The sequence below is a fragment of the Spermophilus citellus genome (assembly GCF_964194105.1).
Source record: "Spermophilus citellus genome assembly, chromosome: 18".
NCBI classification, from domain to species: Eukaryota; Metazoa; Chordata; class Mammalia; order Rodentia; family Sciuridae; genus Spermophilus; species Spermophilus citellus.
Genome location: NC_138200.1, coordinates 6,673,695 through 6,689,397, shown reverse-complemented (window position 1 = coordinate 6,689,397; position 15,703 = coordinate 6,673,695). Strand labels below are relative to the sequence as shown.

The window sequence follows — 15,703 nt, the reverse complement described above, 5'->3', positions numbered from 1 at the left end:
AAGAAAATGTAGTGGTGATGTATACCCCTGTCTCACTTCAGCTTGCCATACATGTGCCATTATCTTGTCCCATATCCTAGGATCAAAAACATCAGTGGCACTAATCCAGGGGTAGTGTCTATTACTACGTCCTATGACTACTATAAAACTTCTGAGCTTCTCTCTTTTTTTTTTTTTTAAAGAGAGAGTGAGAGAGGGGAGAGAGAGAGAGAATTTTTAATATTTATTTCTTAGTTCTCGGCAGACACAACATCTTTGTTGGTATGTGGTGCTGAGGATCGAACCCGGGCCGCACGCACGCCAGGCGAATGCACTACGCTTGAGCCACATCCCCAGCCCTGAGCTTCTCTCTTATTCCGGGTTAAACCTCTAGTATCTAAGACAGTGCGCAGCACTTGCAGCTGCGAGTCTGTGGTGGAACTCAGTAGGTTCCCCATTTTCCCTTCCTCACCGCTCTGTGAGGGACCACACCCTGCCTTATAGGCTTACCTCATCTTAGGAAAATAAGACAGATGAGCTAGCTCTAAGTCTTATGGAGCTAACTGTCCTACTAGAAAAGTAAGAGTTAAAAAGTCCACCAGTCTCCAAGGCCACGGGAGTGAGGTAACACAGAAGGACATGGGAGGCAGGGTGGTCAGCTCCGCCATTTAGCATAGTAAAACGCACACCCTGAGGTGGAGGCTCAAGATGGCGTGTCTCCTCTACATGCGATGACATCATGAGACCTGGACCCTGCTGCCCTGTCAACGCCTGAAAAGCTCTTCCCTTGTTCTTGGTTGGAATCAGCCTGGGATTTCTGTTCCTCACTGCTGTCTCCTTTCTTGCTCAAGCAGAAGTTCCTCAATAAAACCTTGCCTGGGCTTTAGTGCTTTCCAGATGCAGAGTTTGTTTCTATAATTCTGGATCCAAGAAGCTGAGTTCCAGCAACACAGTAGGAATTGAGAGCTAAGAAAGATGGTAGCCAGGTGAGGAGGTGAGTACTTAGTAGGAGGCTGAGGCAGGAGGATGGTTGAAGCCCAGGGGTTTAGAGTCAGCCTAGGCAACAGAGTAAGATCCTGTTGAGAAAGAGAGAGGGGATAGAGGGGAAGGAAGGAGGAAGGAAGGAAGGAAGGAAGGAAGGAAGGAAGGAAGGAAGGAAGGAAGAAAGGAGAGAGAGAGAGAGAGAGACAGAGAGAGAGAGAGAGAGAGAGAGAGAGAGAGAGAGAGAAAGAAAGGTAGAGAAGAGGGGCTGGAGATGTGGCTCCAGCGGTAGCACGCTCGCCTGGCATGCTGCGGCCCGGGTTCGATCCTCAGCACCACATACCAACAAAGATGTTGTGTCCGCCGAGAACTAAAAAATAAATATTAAAAAATTCTCTCTCTCTCTCTCTCTCTCTCTCTCTCTCTCTCACTCTCTCTTTAAAAAAATAAATAAATAAAAGGAACCTTACTATTATGTATAATTATTACGTACTAAAAATAAATTAAATAAAATTTTAAAAAGCAAACCCTGGGGCTGGGGGCTAGCTCAGTGGTAGAGCCCTTGCCTATCAGGTGCAAGGCCTGGGTTCCACCCCCAGCACTGCAAAGCAGAGAAAGTGTACTGGACACCGATTGCTTCTTGACAAACCACCCCAACCAGCCATATTTCATGTGTTAGGATGCTTCAGGACAGCAGTTAGGTCTGGGTTCATCCGGAAGGTTCTGCAGGTCTTATCAGGGGACATTCTTTCAGTGCTACATGTGGCAGCTAGACGGGGGCCCTGCGGTTCAAGGGCTGGTGTGTGGCTCAGAGATGAACACAGGAGCTGATCAGACCCCACATCTGAGGACACACTGTCCGAGAACATTCTCCGGAGCTCCCACGGATACCCTCTTGTGGGCTGCTTGGTGGGGTCATCTCAAGGTCTCATCAAAGCACCTGAAATGGAGCCATCTTCAGGCAAGGACACCCTGGTGAGCTCACTGAGCCCTGAATCCCGCCACGCCTGAAGCCAGACCCACCTGGAGTTGTCAGCCTCCAAGAACCAAGACACTGCCCACTTGATTAAAGAGGCTTCTCCATCCCTGGCAACCAAGAATCCCAGATCACCCAGGGAATTCTTTTTTCTTCCCCTGCGCCTGTCTCAGGCTGAGCAGCCTGTCCGTGGCACTTGCTACTGCAGAGCAGGTTCTTTGCTGCAGAACAAATCACCCTAAAAGGTCGGGTCTTGGCTTTGAAATATTTTTCTCTTGAAAAAAGCTTGCTCTTAAGGTGACTGCAGGTAGAATCCCTTCCACAGGAGACTTGAGCGGCGACCGCAGACTCTCAGTGAGTCGGAATTTAGTGGGAAACATCACATTGATGATTTGTGGCATCTCAATGCCACAAATACAGATTTTGGTGGCTCTTGGTGGGAAGTGTGGACAGTGCTGATTCCAAGTGGAAGCCCGGGGTGGACGGCCGGGGGAAGGTGCTGGCTGTGGGGCCACGTTGCACAACACGCCCTTCACACAGCTCCTGACGCCTTCCTGGGGCAGAGGAGGCTTGTCATGAAATTGTCCTTACTGAGCCCTTATAATACAGACCAAGAGCTGGCTGCCCAGCCTGCACAGAGCAGTGCTGTGGCACCGGAAAAAGGAAAAGCTGCGTGTTGAGGGCCACTCATCAGGGACAGAGAGCAAAGGCTGGAACCTGCCTCTCCAGCCACTTGTAACTGAGGAGCTTCTGGGAAGGGGCAGGGAGCAGCTGCTTGTGCTCAGAGGGCAAGAGGGGGAGGTTTTGGGGTCCTCTTGCATAGAAACGGACTGATGCCCTTCCTCTTGACAGGTCACAGGATTCTTTGGGGGGCAGTTTCCATGTTCAGCAGATTCTGAGTTTCTGATGTCTAAAGGTCATTGACCAGCAGAGTGGACTTCTGCCTATGCCCATTCTAGACAAATTGGTTTCAAATCAAATTTGGAGGCGTTTCCTGCAGAGCAGCTTAAGCACTTTGCTATGTAAAGAACTGTATGGCCTGACCCAACTTCCCTTATACTGTTAGAACTGAGCAGCTAAAGGATTTCTTTTAGTTCTTTGTTTTCTTTGAATTTCCACCATGCTATATTTTCAGTCCCATGAGAGAATGCTGGTTTTATTTCCATGAAGCAAAGAACTCATCCTGTAGGCTGATGAAAAGCCTCTTAGTCCCCTCTCTGTTGATATAAATAACAAAACTCCTGAGGCGGGGACTATGTAAAGCAAAAAGCTGTGTTGAGCTCACAGTACTGGAATTTCAAAAGCGTGGCCTGTCTGGAAAGGACCCTATGCACATGGCACCACAGTGGCAGGAGTGTGGGAGAGACAGAGACCTTAGAGAGACTGGAAGCCAGAGAGGGGCCAGCAGGGATGTGGCTCAGGGTAAGGGCACCTGGCTGGCATATAGGAGGCCCTGGGTTTGATCCCCAGCACTTCAAAAAGGTGGGGAGGGGAGTCAGGCTTACTCTTCTTGGGAAGAGGATTAATCTGCTCTGAGGACAGCACCCATGAGCTAATCCCCTTCAGCAAGGCCCCCCCACCTCAGCAGCACCACGCTGTGGACCAAGCTTCCTACATGGGAACCTGGGGACTCTGAAGTCATAGCTGAGCCATAGCCAAGAGTCTCCCAAAATGTTAGACTTCATTGCTTGCTTGCTTTTCTTCTTTCTTTCTTTTCTTCTTTTCTTTCTTTTTTTCTGGTCCTGGAGATTGAACCCAGGGGTGCTTTACCACTGAACTGCATCCCAGGCCCTTTTCAATTTATGTTTGCAGACAGAGTCTCACTAACTTACTCAGGGCCTCTCAAAATTGCTAGGGCTGCCCTCAAACTTGTGATCCTCCTGCCTCAACCGCCACAGTCACTAGGATTATAAGTGTGCATCCCCTCACCTGGCAAAAAATCTTGATGTAAATTAATCTATGGAGTTAAGTCTTTCATTTCTTATTTATAGTTTCTAATAGTTTGTTTTTTATCAACTGGATCTTACATATAACGAGAACAGGGGTGGGGTTGTGGTCAGTGGTAGAGTGCTCACCTAGCATGTATGAGGCACTAGGTTTGATGCTCAGTACCACATAAAGTTAAATAACAAAGGTACAGTGTCCATCTACAACTAAAAAATATTAACAAAAAAGAACAGACAGCAGGGTGAGTGCTACATTGTTGACGAGAAATTTCAGATGTGATAAAGAAATGGTTGATGAAAAATGTGTTCTTCCGGTGTCCAGGCTGTTCTTCAGAGGAACATTATTTAGAAGGGGAAAAGACAGTCTTGATATCCTCTAACACGTGGTTGTAGTAATCACCATGACTGGTTTTGTAAAAGACTTTATCCTTTACAGAATTCAGTATTTTATGGGAGGATACTGACTGCTGTAGCAGGATGGGAAAGTTGGAATCACCAAGTGTCCTCTTGAAAAGAGGAACAAAACTTGACAAGAATGTTCTTTTTGGTCATGGACACCATTGTGAAAAGTCATTGACCAAGGGCTGGGGTTGTGGCTCAGCGGCAGAGCGCTTGCCTAGCACATGTGAGGCATTGAGTTGGATCCTCAGCACCACATAAAAATAAATTAATTAAATGAAGGTATGAAATACAAGTCATTGGCCAAGACGTGCAGTGTCCTCCTGAGGGGAGGAGCGCTGGTGAGCCTTGGCCAGGGAAGCTGAGGAGTGGCAGCCAGGTCCTTCACTTGCTGCTAGCACACGTTGGAGCCCCAGCTCATGACGCCAATGTCCACTGTGCCTTCTCACTAAAGAAGGCACAATGGGAAAGAAGAAAAGGAGGAAGTGACCGCGGGAGGACTGTGTCACACTGTGTGTGGAGCACAGACTGCAAGTGCAAGGGAATTTATATGCCAATTCAGCAAAAGAAGTGGAGAGGGAGAACCAACCCACAGGGCAATGGAGCTCAGCAAGAGAGGAGCGGTTTACACACTTGCAATTTATTCCAGATGAACAGGAGGAGAGGTGGGGCTGCAGGAAGCAGCTGTGGAGATGGGCATGTGGGGTAAGGAGGGACAAGGTGTCCCCCTAGCAGTTCACATGCCTGGAGGCCAGAAGGGAGAAGCAGGTGAGCAGGAGATCACTGCACCCCAGGGACAGCCCAACAGAGCTCTGGAGCACTGAGAAGCAGGGCATCCTGCAGGGTGCACCCCAACTGGGCCAGGATGACAGACCCAGTGGGTTCCACACTATGCGCTGCCCTGGGAGGGGGTTCTGGGCGACGGCCTCTCAGCAGACACAGTCCCTTGGGGGCTTGAGGCATTTCTTTCTTTCTTCTTCTTCTTCTTTTTTAAAATATCTTTATTTATTTATTTTTGTATGTGGTGCTGAGGATCGAACCCAGTGCCTCAGGCATGTGAGCTGAGTGCTCAGCCACTGAGCTATAGCCCTAGCCCCTTGAGGTAGTTCGTTCTTGATGGCCCAGGACAGTCCTGTGGGTTAGGTTGATGGGGTCTATTTTACAGAGGAGGAAGTTGAGGAGTGAAGTCATTTGCTCAAAGTTGGGTTCCTCACAAAGTTGGGTGATGGGGCTGAAACTGGGGCGCCTGTTCTGCCCAGCACTAGGGTGGGGTGTCCCCTCTGCTGCTCCACTTCCTGTGCACATGAAGAACTGCTGATCTAGGAATTGTCCCTGATGTCTCTCTCCCCAGGACATCCGGCTGCTCCTGAAGGCCGCCATTGCAGATCTTGATCTCTGAGTATTCTGTCCTGCTGGTGGCCTCCTGCACCTTGGGCTCTCGAGGCTCAAGATCCAGGAAGCTGAGGGAGGCGTAGTGCAGCTCCTGGGGCTCTGGCTCCTCTCCCATGGCCAGCGTGGACTCAGCGGGGGTGGGACCAGGTGAGGGGCTGTCCAACCATGATGCATCCTTGGGACCCTGAAGTGGAGCAGGAGTCGGGTATCAATGAGAATGACGGGGCTGGGAAAGAGAGAGGAGGACCCATGAGGCTCCCTGCTCTCGTCCACCCAGTCTTGTTCCCTCAGTGCCGTGGGATCGCGTGCACCTGGTGCTCGGTCAGTGCCCATTTCAGAAGCCTTCACGGAGTCCACGAGGAACACTCATGGGCCCAGTTACCAGCTGGAAAAATGGGGCTAAATAACCATTTCCAAACACAACTAATGAGTGGTCAGCAGGGTTCCTGGCCAGGTCTCTCTGAGTCCAGCGCCCTGTGCCCAGGGGCAGAGCGCCCCCCACAGCAGCCCTGCATATTGCACGGGCACCTGAGCAGGCACCTTCCTGGCCTCGCCCAGTTTGCAGTGGGGAAGGACAAGCAGACAGAGCAGTCACCTTCTTAGAGACACCTTCAAACAGCAAATGTGACAAGGTGCACAAGAATGGGCGAGGCCAATGGGCAGGCCTTAGCACAGGCCCGGATGACCTCAGGGCCCACGCAGCATTTCAGAGGCCAGGCAGGCAAAGGGACCTGGGCAGCATGCCATGAGCCCACGAAACAAAGGCTACTGTGCCTTGGAACTCATCTTGCCCAGATTAGGGGTGGACTCTTTGCACCCAGCTCCTGGGAGGGATTATCTTCCCTCAGGCCCCGCCTGACAGAAGGATCTGCATTCCCCTGGGAACCTCAGGCCAGACGGGTTGACCTACGCTTACCTATGCTAAAGGTGTGAGTTATGGTGGCCATGTAGGGTCATGTGGCATCAGTTTGATCTTTGGAGGAGCTAGACACCAAGTGACTGAGGCCAGCCACATAGGTGAGACTGTCAGTGTGACCAGCCCCTAGTGGAGCCTTGGATGCCAAGGCCGGGTGGAATTGCTGGTGGCAACACTGCTACCTGCTGTCAGGCTCTGGCCCTGGAGATGAGGTGCTGTTGGAGAGACTCCAATGGGACAGGACCACTGGGACCTCCTGTCGCCCACCCCACCCCTGTGCCTCTTGCTTCACAGCTGATGTCAGGCTTGGAACACGTGAGGCTTCCAGCAGAGCGTGGCCGTTTGGGGGATATTTCTGTGGCTCCCTGCCTTGCTGAGGAGTGAGGAGAAGGGAAGGGGTGAGGGGTTCAGAGAGAAATGAAGAGACGGAGTGGAAGGGGCTGAACTGAGCCCAGGCAGTGGGTGGTCGGACCCGGGTGGCCATGGCCTTGGGAGCAGGGAAGGGGCTTGGCTGGGAAGTTCCAGGACACTAGACTGGGACTGGGGCCGTGTTGGAGGGGAACAAGGAGCAAAGCCTATTTGCCATAATGAGTCCCCAGGCTGTCCAGAGGTTCTGGCCCGGCCACCTGGGGAGGGGGGGCTGGAGGACAGGGGGACCCTCACTCACCCCACAGACAGGGCCCAGGTCAACGGGGGCGTCCTGATGTGCAGTTCCTGTCGGGCTGGCAGCTTTCTTCCTGCAGGTCTTTAACCTGAAGGAGGAGACTGGGACACTCAGCCACCTGTGGGCTCAGACCTTGGGGTGGACGTCGGTGGACCCTGCTAAAATCGCCTAGAAAGCCTACCAAGGCCCAGGAGTCAGGGGACATGTCTCACTGGGTGACGCCTGGGAATGGGCAGGGCACAGACCCCTGCTCTGATCGTCTGGCCAAGGCCACTCACAGGCACTGGCCTGTCAGACCCTCCAGTGGGGCCTGTGGGGTCCTGGGGACGCGCCCTCCCTCCAACCTGGCATCCTGCCCAGGAAGAACACGCACCAGGAGACGAGGCAGGCACAGAGGGAGAGCAGAGCGGCCCCACCAGCAGCCCCCAGCGTCCCCAGCAGGGCTCCCCTGAGCTCTGGCTTCCCTGCAGGCAAGTGGGGATCATGGTGAAGCCCTCTGAGCCCCAGAACCCCGTCCTCCCCAGACACACCTGGAGCCCTTCATCCCCAAACAGCCCAAGAAGGAGTCCTCTGTCCACCCCTTCCTTCCAGGCTCAGCCATGGCCCCAAGCCCTGTCCTTGGTCACTCCTCAGATCCACCTCCCTAAACCTCAGCCCCCACAGGCCCCTGACCTGGCAGCAGCAGGACAGTGGCGCTCTGGGTGCCCTGGGCGTTCTGGGCCTCACAGCTCAGCCTGAGGTCAAAGCTGAGCGCCCTGTGCAGGCTCAGGGAGCTGTTGGCCCAGGGTCCCGCTGAGCTGGAGGTGACCCTGAGGGAGGCATTGCTGCTGTTCCCCTCCAGCAGCCCCTCCCCCAGCCGCCAGTGCAGGGAGGGGGCTGGCCAGGCATGAGAGGAGCAGCTGCAGAGCAGAGCCTGGGTCTCCCAGGAGCAGGAGGGTCCCAGCAGCCTTGGGGGGTCTGAGGAGCAAGGAGAAGGGTCAGCAGATGCCACCTCGTCCCAACCCCAGAAGGGTCAGCAGATGCCACCTCGTCCCGACCCCAGGCGTGCCCTCCCTCCCCTCCCGCACTCACAGTGCACAGAGAGGCTCAGGGAGAGGTGCTGGGAGCCCAGCGGGCTGCGGGCATGGCAGGTGAATTCTCCTCCATGCTCTGTCTGCACCAGGGGCAGCTCCAGGACCCCAGCATCTGAAAGCCACTCAGGGCTCAGGGTCTGCGTCCCCCAGGTCCAGCTCAGCCTGGCTGGGGGGTTGCTGTGGGTGACACAGACCAGGCGCAGGCTTTGGCCCTCCAGGACTGAGAGGGACGTGCCATTCCTGATGACTTCCGTGACTAGGGAAGGGAAGAGGCAGAACTGACCTGTGGCCCCGTCTCCTGGGCCTGCATCAGGGCACCCAGAGGCCCTGCTTCCTCTTGCCCTTCCTACCTGTCCTATTTTCTTGGGAAACCGTCACCCTCAGGTCCTCTGGAGGATCTGCAATGGAGACAGGAACCAGCTCCAGATGGGCTGGGGCTTCCCTCTGGGCAGAGGATCCAGCCCAGGAGACTGAGGTGGTGGGAGGGCAGAATCATGTGCTGGGTCCCCACACTGACTTCCCATGGTCTAGCAGGACAGAAGCCTGTGCCAGGGCCCTGGGGTTCTAGGCCCCCCAGAGCTCTGAGACCCTGTCATGGCCCCTGCCCCTCCTCTGCTCCCCTCCCAGGGACCTTCTGGACACACTCACACTGCACAGAGAGGTCCAGGGTGCCCTGCTGGGAGCCCAGCCTGTTCTCTGCTCGGCAGGTGTAGAGCCCCGAATCTCCAGGCTTCACCACGGGCAGCTCCAGCTCCAGGGTTCTGGGGCCCAAGGGGCAGGACCAGGAGAGGACTCTGTCCTCCAGGACCCAGCTCAGAGTGGCCGGGGGATGGCTGTGAGCAGCACAGAGGAGCCGCAAGAACTGGCCTTTCTGGACTTCCAGATGTGAGAAGTTTCCCTGGGCCACTGGGGCTGGAGACGGACAGACAGAGACAGACACAGACAGAGCTGAGCCTGGCCTAGGGTTCTGAGGCCCTGGGCCTCTGTCTTTCAAAGCAGCTTTGTCCAGTTAAGATCACACACCATACAATGGCACTGACAGACCACGGCAGGTCAACAGTCCCATGGCTCTTGCGTGTTCAGATCTGGGTCACCACAATGCTAGCGCGTTCCCACAACGCCAAGAGGAAAACCCCACGCCAGCCCTTGCCCAGCCCTTCCATCCCCAGCCTAAATACACAAAGCCACTGTCTCTGGATTTGCCTTCGCAGGGTGCTACATTCCACAGAATCCCATGTGTGTGGTGCACTGTGTCTGGCTGGCTTCTCTCCCTCAGCACCATGTCTCCAGGGTCATCATGTACAGTGCCTGCCAGAGCCTGGCTCTCCTTTAGGGCTGAGCTATATCCCACCATCTGAATCCACCACATTAGTGCATCCATCCATCAGTCGATTGACAACTGGGTTGTTCCTTGATTTCTCGAGGCTGTGGTCCTTGTCCACATTAACCACCCATGAGCCTGTCCACTGTTGAAGTATCCAAAACCCAATCATCATTCCTCCAAGGCTCTGGGGGCTGATCTCCACCTGCTCCTCTCTGTCCCCCCAGGCTGATATACCACTCCTGGAGGAGAAGGGGCTGTTGAGACTCCCTCCCACAGTGACACCCAGCAACTGTTCCTCTTGTCAGAGGGGAATTGAGTGCTGGTTTCTGGGGTGTTCTTCCAGAGCTCTTTCTTTGTCTTCTGGTAATGGGCATGAATGAGCCCCTTTATTTTTTATTTTCAGACACAATCTCCCTAAGTCCCCCAGGCAGCCTCACACTTGTAATCCTCCTGCCTCTGCCTCTGAGCTGCTAGGATTATTGGCATGATCAGTGCACCGGGCTCCAGAGCTCTTCTACAGCAGCATTCCCGAGGGGTGTGGTGAGTTTCCTTCCTGATTTGGCTCCTAGACATAACACCTAGGGTCCCGTTACTCAAGGACTGTCTCTGAAGCATCGAGTCCTCTGCATGGAAATCCCCAGGAGCCAGTTACAAAGTTAGACCTCAGCCCTGCCTGGACCTCCCGAGGCAGCTGTGGAGAGTTCCTAGGAGCTCCAGGCAGGGTGGGTACAGGTTCACAGGGACATGTTCCCAGAGGCATTATCAGGAAACTAACCCTCGTGCGCAGCCCCGGTGGACTGGGCTAGTGAATTGTGGGACCACAGGTGAGGACACGCAGTAATGACCACCACAGGCTACGTGGATGGTCCTTGAGAACACGAGGTGGGGTCACATCAAGAGAGTCAAGACACCTAGGATCCTGCAGCGGCACCCAGCCAAGTGGCACTTGTACAGGGACCCTCAGAGCAGCACAAAGGTGGAACCACCCTGGAGACCCTGAGCTGAAGCATGGTAAAGCCAGTGTGCTCCTTCCAGCCACGGGACGTTCTCCAGCCACGGGGAGGAGAGCAGTCCTGGCCCAGGTACAGGAAACCTTGCGGCCATGTGACAAGCCACACACAAGAGGGGTGCACTGTGTGACGGCCTTTAGTGGTAGGGTCCCCAAGAGGCAGAGCATAGCGATAAGGGACGACGAGGGGCTGCCAGGCCTGGAGAGGACAATCGGGGGTGCGGGCCAGGCACGGGGCTCTCTGTACCGTGAAGAGTGTGCTCTGGCCTTGGAGGGGCTGGTGGCAGCACCACACCATGAGTGCACCAAAGGCCACCTCTGTGTCACTCGAAGACGGTTGGCGCTGTGTTGCAGGAATCTCACCTGCACGGAGGAGGTGAGGTCGGAGAGTGGCGCCTGTGTGTGCGCCCTGGTTACTTACACCACGGAAGGAAAAGAGGGCAAACTAAACCCTGTGGGAGATTCAGGTGTATTGGGTAAAACTATGAGGAAATACGGGGACAGCAGGAGACAAGCAGTGGCCTGGGGTCCTCGAGGGAGAGGCGGGGGTGAACACGAGGCCTTTGGGTGCCTCCAGGGCCTGTGTTCTCACCTACCCGGGTGGGCAGCGTCAGGGCGCTTGTGCTGTGAGCCTCCTGCTAACTGCACGTGGTGAATGGAAGAGCTGAGGGTCCCTCCAGAGGGAGCCTCCCTGGGGTGGCTGCTGCGGGCTCGGCTCCCTGCTGGCTGACACCTGTCCCCGCCCAGCCCCAGAGGGACACCCCGCCTACCTGGGTCACCTGCTCCGGAGATGCTGATGGTCAGGTTCTGAGGAGCATCTGGACAGAGAGACCCCATGAGGGCCGCATGCACCGCTGGCCTGCGCTGCTCCCCAGGAGCCGTGGAAATGAAAGAGGAAGCAGCACCCAGCAGGCCCGTGGCCTTCAGGACCCAGGCTCAGCAGCCTCTCTCAGTCTGTCCCAGCTGCTCTGACTCTCCACAGCTGTGACCCAGCCACTCCCCAGAGGTCCCCCTTCCTGGCCCCGTTGCCTTGTGGTCAGGGTTTCCCACACCAACACAGGGGGACACAGACATTCAGACCCCGGCACCCTCCCCACCCTCCGCCCCCACACAGCAGCCCAGTGCCCTGGCACAGCACTCACAGGACACGTTGAGCTGCACAGTTCTGTTTGAAGACACGCCAGCCCTGGGGAAGGTCACTCGGCAAGAGAGGTAGGTGCCATGGTCCTCGGGGTGGGGCGTGAGCAGGATCTCCGAGGTGGAGGGCTCCAGGCCTGACCCTGCTGCTCTCAGGGCAGTCCCAGCCCAGGAGATACGGGGGGCCGTGGGCCAGTCACAGGCCCCAGGCATGGAGCATGTCACGTGGCTGAGGTGGCCCGACTGCAGGGGCTCCTGGATGCGGATGTCTGGGGTTTGGGTCAACTCTGGGGAGGAGAGAGGGACACACCAGATCCAAGAGGGGACCCGTGTATGCCTCTGAGACAGACACCCCAATCCTGAACCACCTGGGCTCCACTGCCCCCTCAAGACCAGGGTCTCCCCAGACCCTGGCGCCCCTCCCTACCCATGTTGCTGCTTGTTCCTGGGCACTTGTCCTCACCTGTGACAGTCAGGGTGAGCAGGTTTCTTTTGTAAGTGTGATTCTTAGCTCCTTGCTCTAGATGAAAATAGTATGTTCCACTGTCGTCCTTCCGGACCTCGGAGATGCTCAGGGAGCAGTCGTTAGCCTGGGGGTCTCCGAGGAGCTGGAAATGAAGTTTGTTCTTCACTTTTGCTTCCTTTTCTGGGTTGTTTGTGGCCACGAGATCATTGTCTCTTGGATCAGGTTTGGAATTCTTTGTCTTGTACCAGGAGCCATAGGTAGGTGTGGAGTGCTTCTGGCCAGCCTTGGGGTAGGAGAAGGAGCAGGACACAAGCACACACAGGCCCTCCTGCACTGTCACCGCCTCCTGCATCTGCAGCCAGGAAGACTGATTCTTCTGCAGGGACCCTGGGGGGACACAGAAGCTCAGCTGCAGTCCCAGCCCACACCTAGGCTCCCTGGTCCTCAGCCCACTCACCTGCCCCCAACTGAAGCAGCAGCAGGGCCAGGAGCAGCATCTTGGGGCTTGGAGGACTGTCCTGTCCTGGGATCCTCTGGCCTCTGGCTCTGCCTCTCTGAGAGGACACTCCCTCAGGAAGTCTAGGGAGGGCCACAGACCACCAAAGAAGAGGAACCTCAGCAACAAGTGCCCTGGTTTCAGTCTCCTTTTCATAAAAGTGGGCTGAAGGGCAGGAGGCCTGAGCCTCTAGTGGGAAGGACCCGTCCAGCCTCTGCCTCAGGGCACGAGTTCCTGCCTCACAGGGGAACCCTGTGTGGTGGCCCCAGGGACAGCGATGGGGCTGCCTCACTCCCTCACTGCCCAGGTGGACCTCTGCTCCATGCAGGCAAAGAGCAGAGCATGACCCCCATCTGCTGCCATAGGGCTCCCCTTCGCTGCCTCCAACCTGGGTCCCCTGTGTACTCAGGGATATTTTGGGGTGCCGCTGCTTTGGGTTTGCTCTGAGTTTGGAAGGTGCCGGGGTGGAACCCAGGGCCCATTTGTGCCAGGCAGGCACTCCACGCTGAGCCACCCTCCCAGCCCAGGGCTTGCGCCTTTGCTTTGGGCACTGGAGGGCTTCAGGATCCTCCCTCCACGTGGCTTCAGGGCACGACCACTGCCCACCCCCAAACTTCTCTTCACCTCTTCTGCTGAGGAGCTGGTTCTCCCCAGTGACAGGAGGCTTTAGCAGCTTTCCCTTCCCAGAGCTTTCTAGGGGCCCAGCTGTGCCACATCAGGGATGGAGGGAGCCGCCCCAGCCTGTGTCAGCAGGAATGTACCCGTGTCTGCCCCTGTCAAGGCCCACGAGTTACCCAGGTTGTGGTTCCTCTCAGAGCGGAGATGCCTCATACCAACGTTCCCAAGGTTGCCAGAGTGACGTTTGTCCCAGTGGATCCTGGCTACTTCCGGTGCACTGTGTCCACGGCTCACGGGGCTCTGAAAATTGCATCTTCCACAGCCTGGATGGCTTGTCATGGCCAGGAATGGACAGCACAATGGGAACCTGAGGGAGAGCCAGACGGAGCTCTGGGGGCTCTGGGAAGCAGGGGCATCCTGCAGGGTGCCAACCACCTGGGCCAGGGTGACAGACCTGGTGGGCTCCACACTAGTGTACTGCACTGGGAGGGGGTTCTGGGCGATGGTCTCTGTACAGACACAGTCCTCTGGGGCTTTAGGCATTTCGTTCTTAATGGCCCAGGACAGTCCTGTGAGTTAGGTTGATGGGGTCTATTTTACAGAGGAGGAAAGTGAGGAGTGAAGTCATTTGCTCAAAGTGGGGCTCCTCACTGGTGATGGGGCTGAAAGTGGGGTTTCTGTTTTGCTCAGCACCAGGGCGGGACGTCCCCTCTGCTGCTCCATGTCCTGTTCACATGGAAAACTGCTGACCTAGCAATTGTCCCTGATGTCTCTCTCCCCAGGACATCTGGGTGCTCCTGGAGGCCGCCATTGCAGATCTTGATCTCTGAGTATTCTGTCCTGCTGGTGTCCTCGTGCACCTTGGGCTTTCGAGGCTTGAGCTCCAGGAAGCTGAGGGTGGCATAGTGCAGCTCCTGGGGCTCTGGCTCCTCACTCATGGTCAGCGTGGCAGCAGGCATGGGACCATGTGAGGGGCTGTCCCACCAGGATGCATCCTTGGGATGCTGAGGTGGGGCAGGAGTTGGGATGGAATGAGGATGACAGGGCTGGGAAAGAGCAAGGAGGACTCACAAGCCAACCCCCAACTGAGCATTTAGTCGCCTCTGTTCACCCCACAGAGACGGACTGGGGTCCCTGCTCTCGTCCACCCAGTCTTGTTCCCTCAGTGCCGTGCGATCGCGTGCACCTGGTGCTCGGTCACTGCCCGTTTCACAAGCCTTCACAGAATCCACAAGGAACACTCATGTGCCCAGTTACCAGCTAGAGAAAAGGGGCTAAATAACCATTTCCAAACACAACTAATGAGTGGTCAGCAGGGTTCCTGGCCAGGTCTCTCTGAGTCCAGTGCCCTGAGCCCGGAGTCAGAGCGCCCCCCGCAGCAGCCCTGCATATTGCACGGGCCCCTGAGCAGGCACCCACCCGGCCTCACTCAGTTTGCAGTGGGGAAGGACAAGCAGACAGAGCAGTAGCCATCTTGAAGACACCGTCAAACAGCAAAATGTGACAAGATGTGTTATGCCAGATTCGTGGGACCCCAATAGACTCCAGGAGCCGAATCCGATGCAATCACACAAGAGTCTTTATTGCAACCTCGAGCCTGGACTCACAACCATCCTTGACGCAGTGGTCCCAGGGAGTGAGTCCCGGTCCTTTGTTCAGTGAGATTTTATAGGTTTTGGGGGATACTCTATGCATCACAACATCACACAGCAAATCATTCTATACTGTGGGAAAATCAAACAACAACTCTTAACATTGATAGCACATTCACTGGCGGGAACAAGTTGGGTAGGGGTGATTGGTTAGTACAAGAGGGGGATTCTTTTGAACTGATTGGTTTAGGCCATGAGGGGAGTATGTGCTGAACTACATGGTTTCCCAACATGTTATCAACCACCATAAACTATTTGGAGGTCACCTGGCATCCCAGCATCCCAGGTATTTTCCGTCTTATGCTGATTGGAGGTTGCTAGGGGGGTTGCTATGGGTCCTCACCTAGCCTAACTGAGTCAGGGACACCTGGCGCCTCAGACCTCTCCTGTTATTTACAGACGAACAACTCAGCAGGGTGGGTATGTGCTTAGAAGTGCTCTGTGGGGGCTGGGGTTGTGGCTCAGCGGTAGAGTGCTTGCCTGGTACATGCGAGGCCCTGGGTTCGATCCTCAGCACCACATAAAAATAAATAAATAAAAATAAAGGCATTGTGTACAACTAAAAGAAATAAATATTAAAAAAAAAGAAGTGCTCTGTGGGTTTTTCCAAGGACAAGGGTAAGCCCCCTTCCTTAGGACAGGCCTTGAGGTAGAAGCTGCTATTACTTATTTATT

General features: G+C 55.4%; 1 protein-coding gene across 1 annotated transcript; it reads right to left on the bottom strand.

The window, feature by feature from the left end:
• Window positions 1–5,542: 5,542 nt before the first annotated feature.
• LOC308637950 (sialic acid-binding Ig-like lectin 11) lies at window positions 5,543–12,614 on the bottom strand (the record flags this gene model as incomplete). Its single annotated transcript, XM_081274835.1, has 10 exons — window positions 5,543–5,857; window positions 7,257–7,341; window positions 7,627–7,717; window positions 7,926–8,210; window positions 8,325–8,582; window positions 8,677–8,796; window positions 8,975–9,238; window positions 11,430–11,477; window positions 11,802–12,083; window positions 12,260–12,614. 10 exons carry the CDS (start codon window positions 12,612–12,614, stop codon window positions 5,543–5,545), a joined length of 2,103 nt encoding a protein of 700 aa, XP_081130961.1.
• Window positions 12,615–15,703: the final 3,089 nt, after the last annotated feature.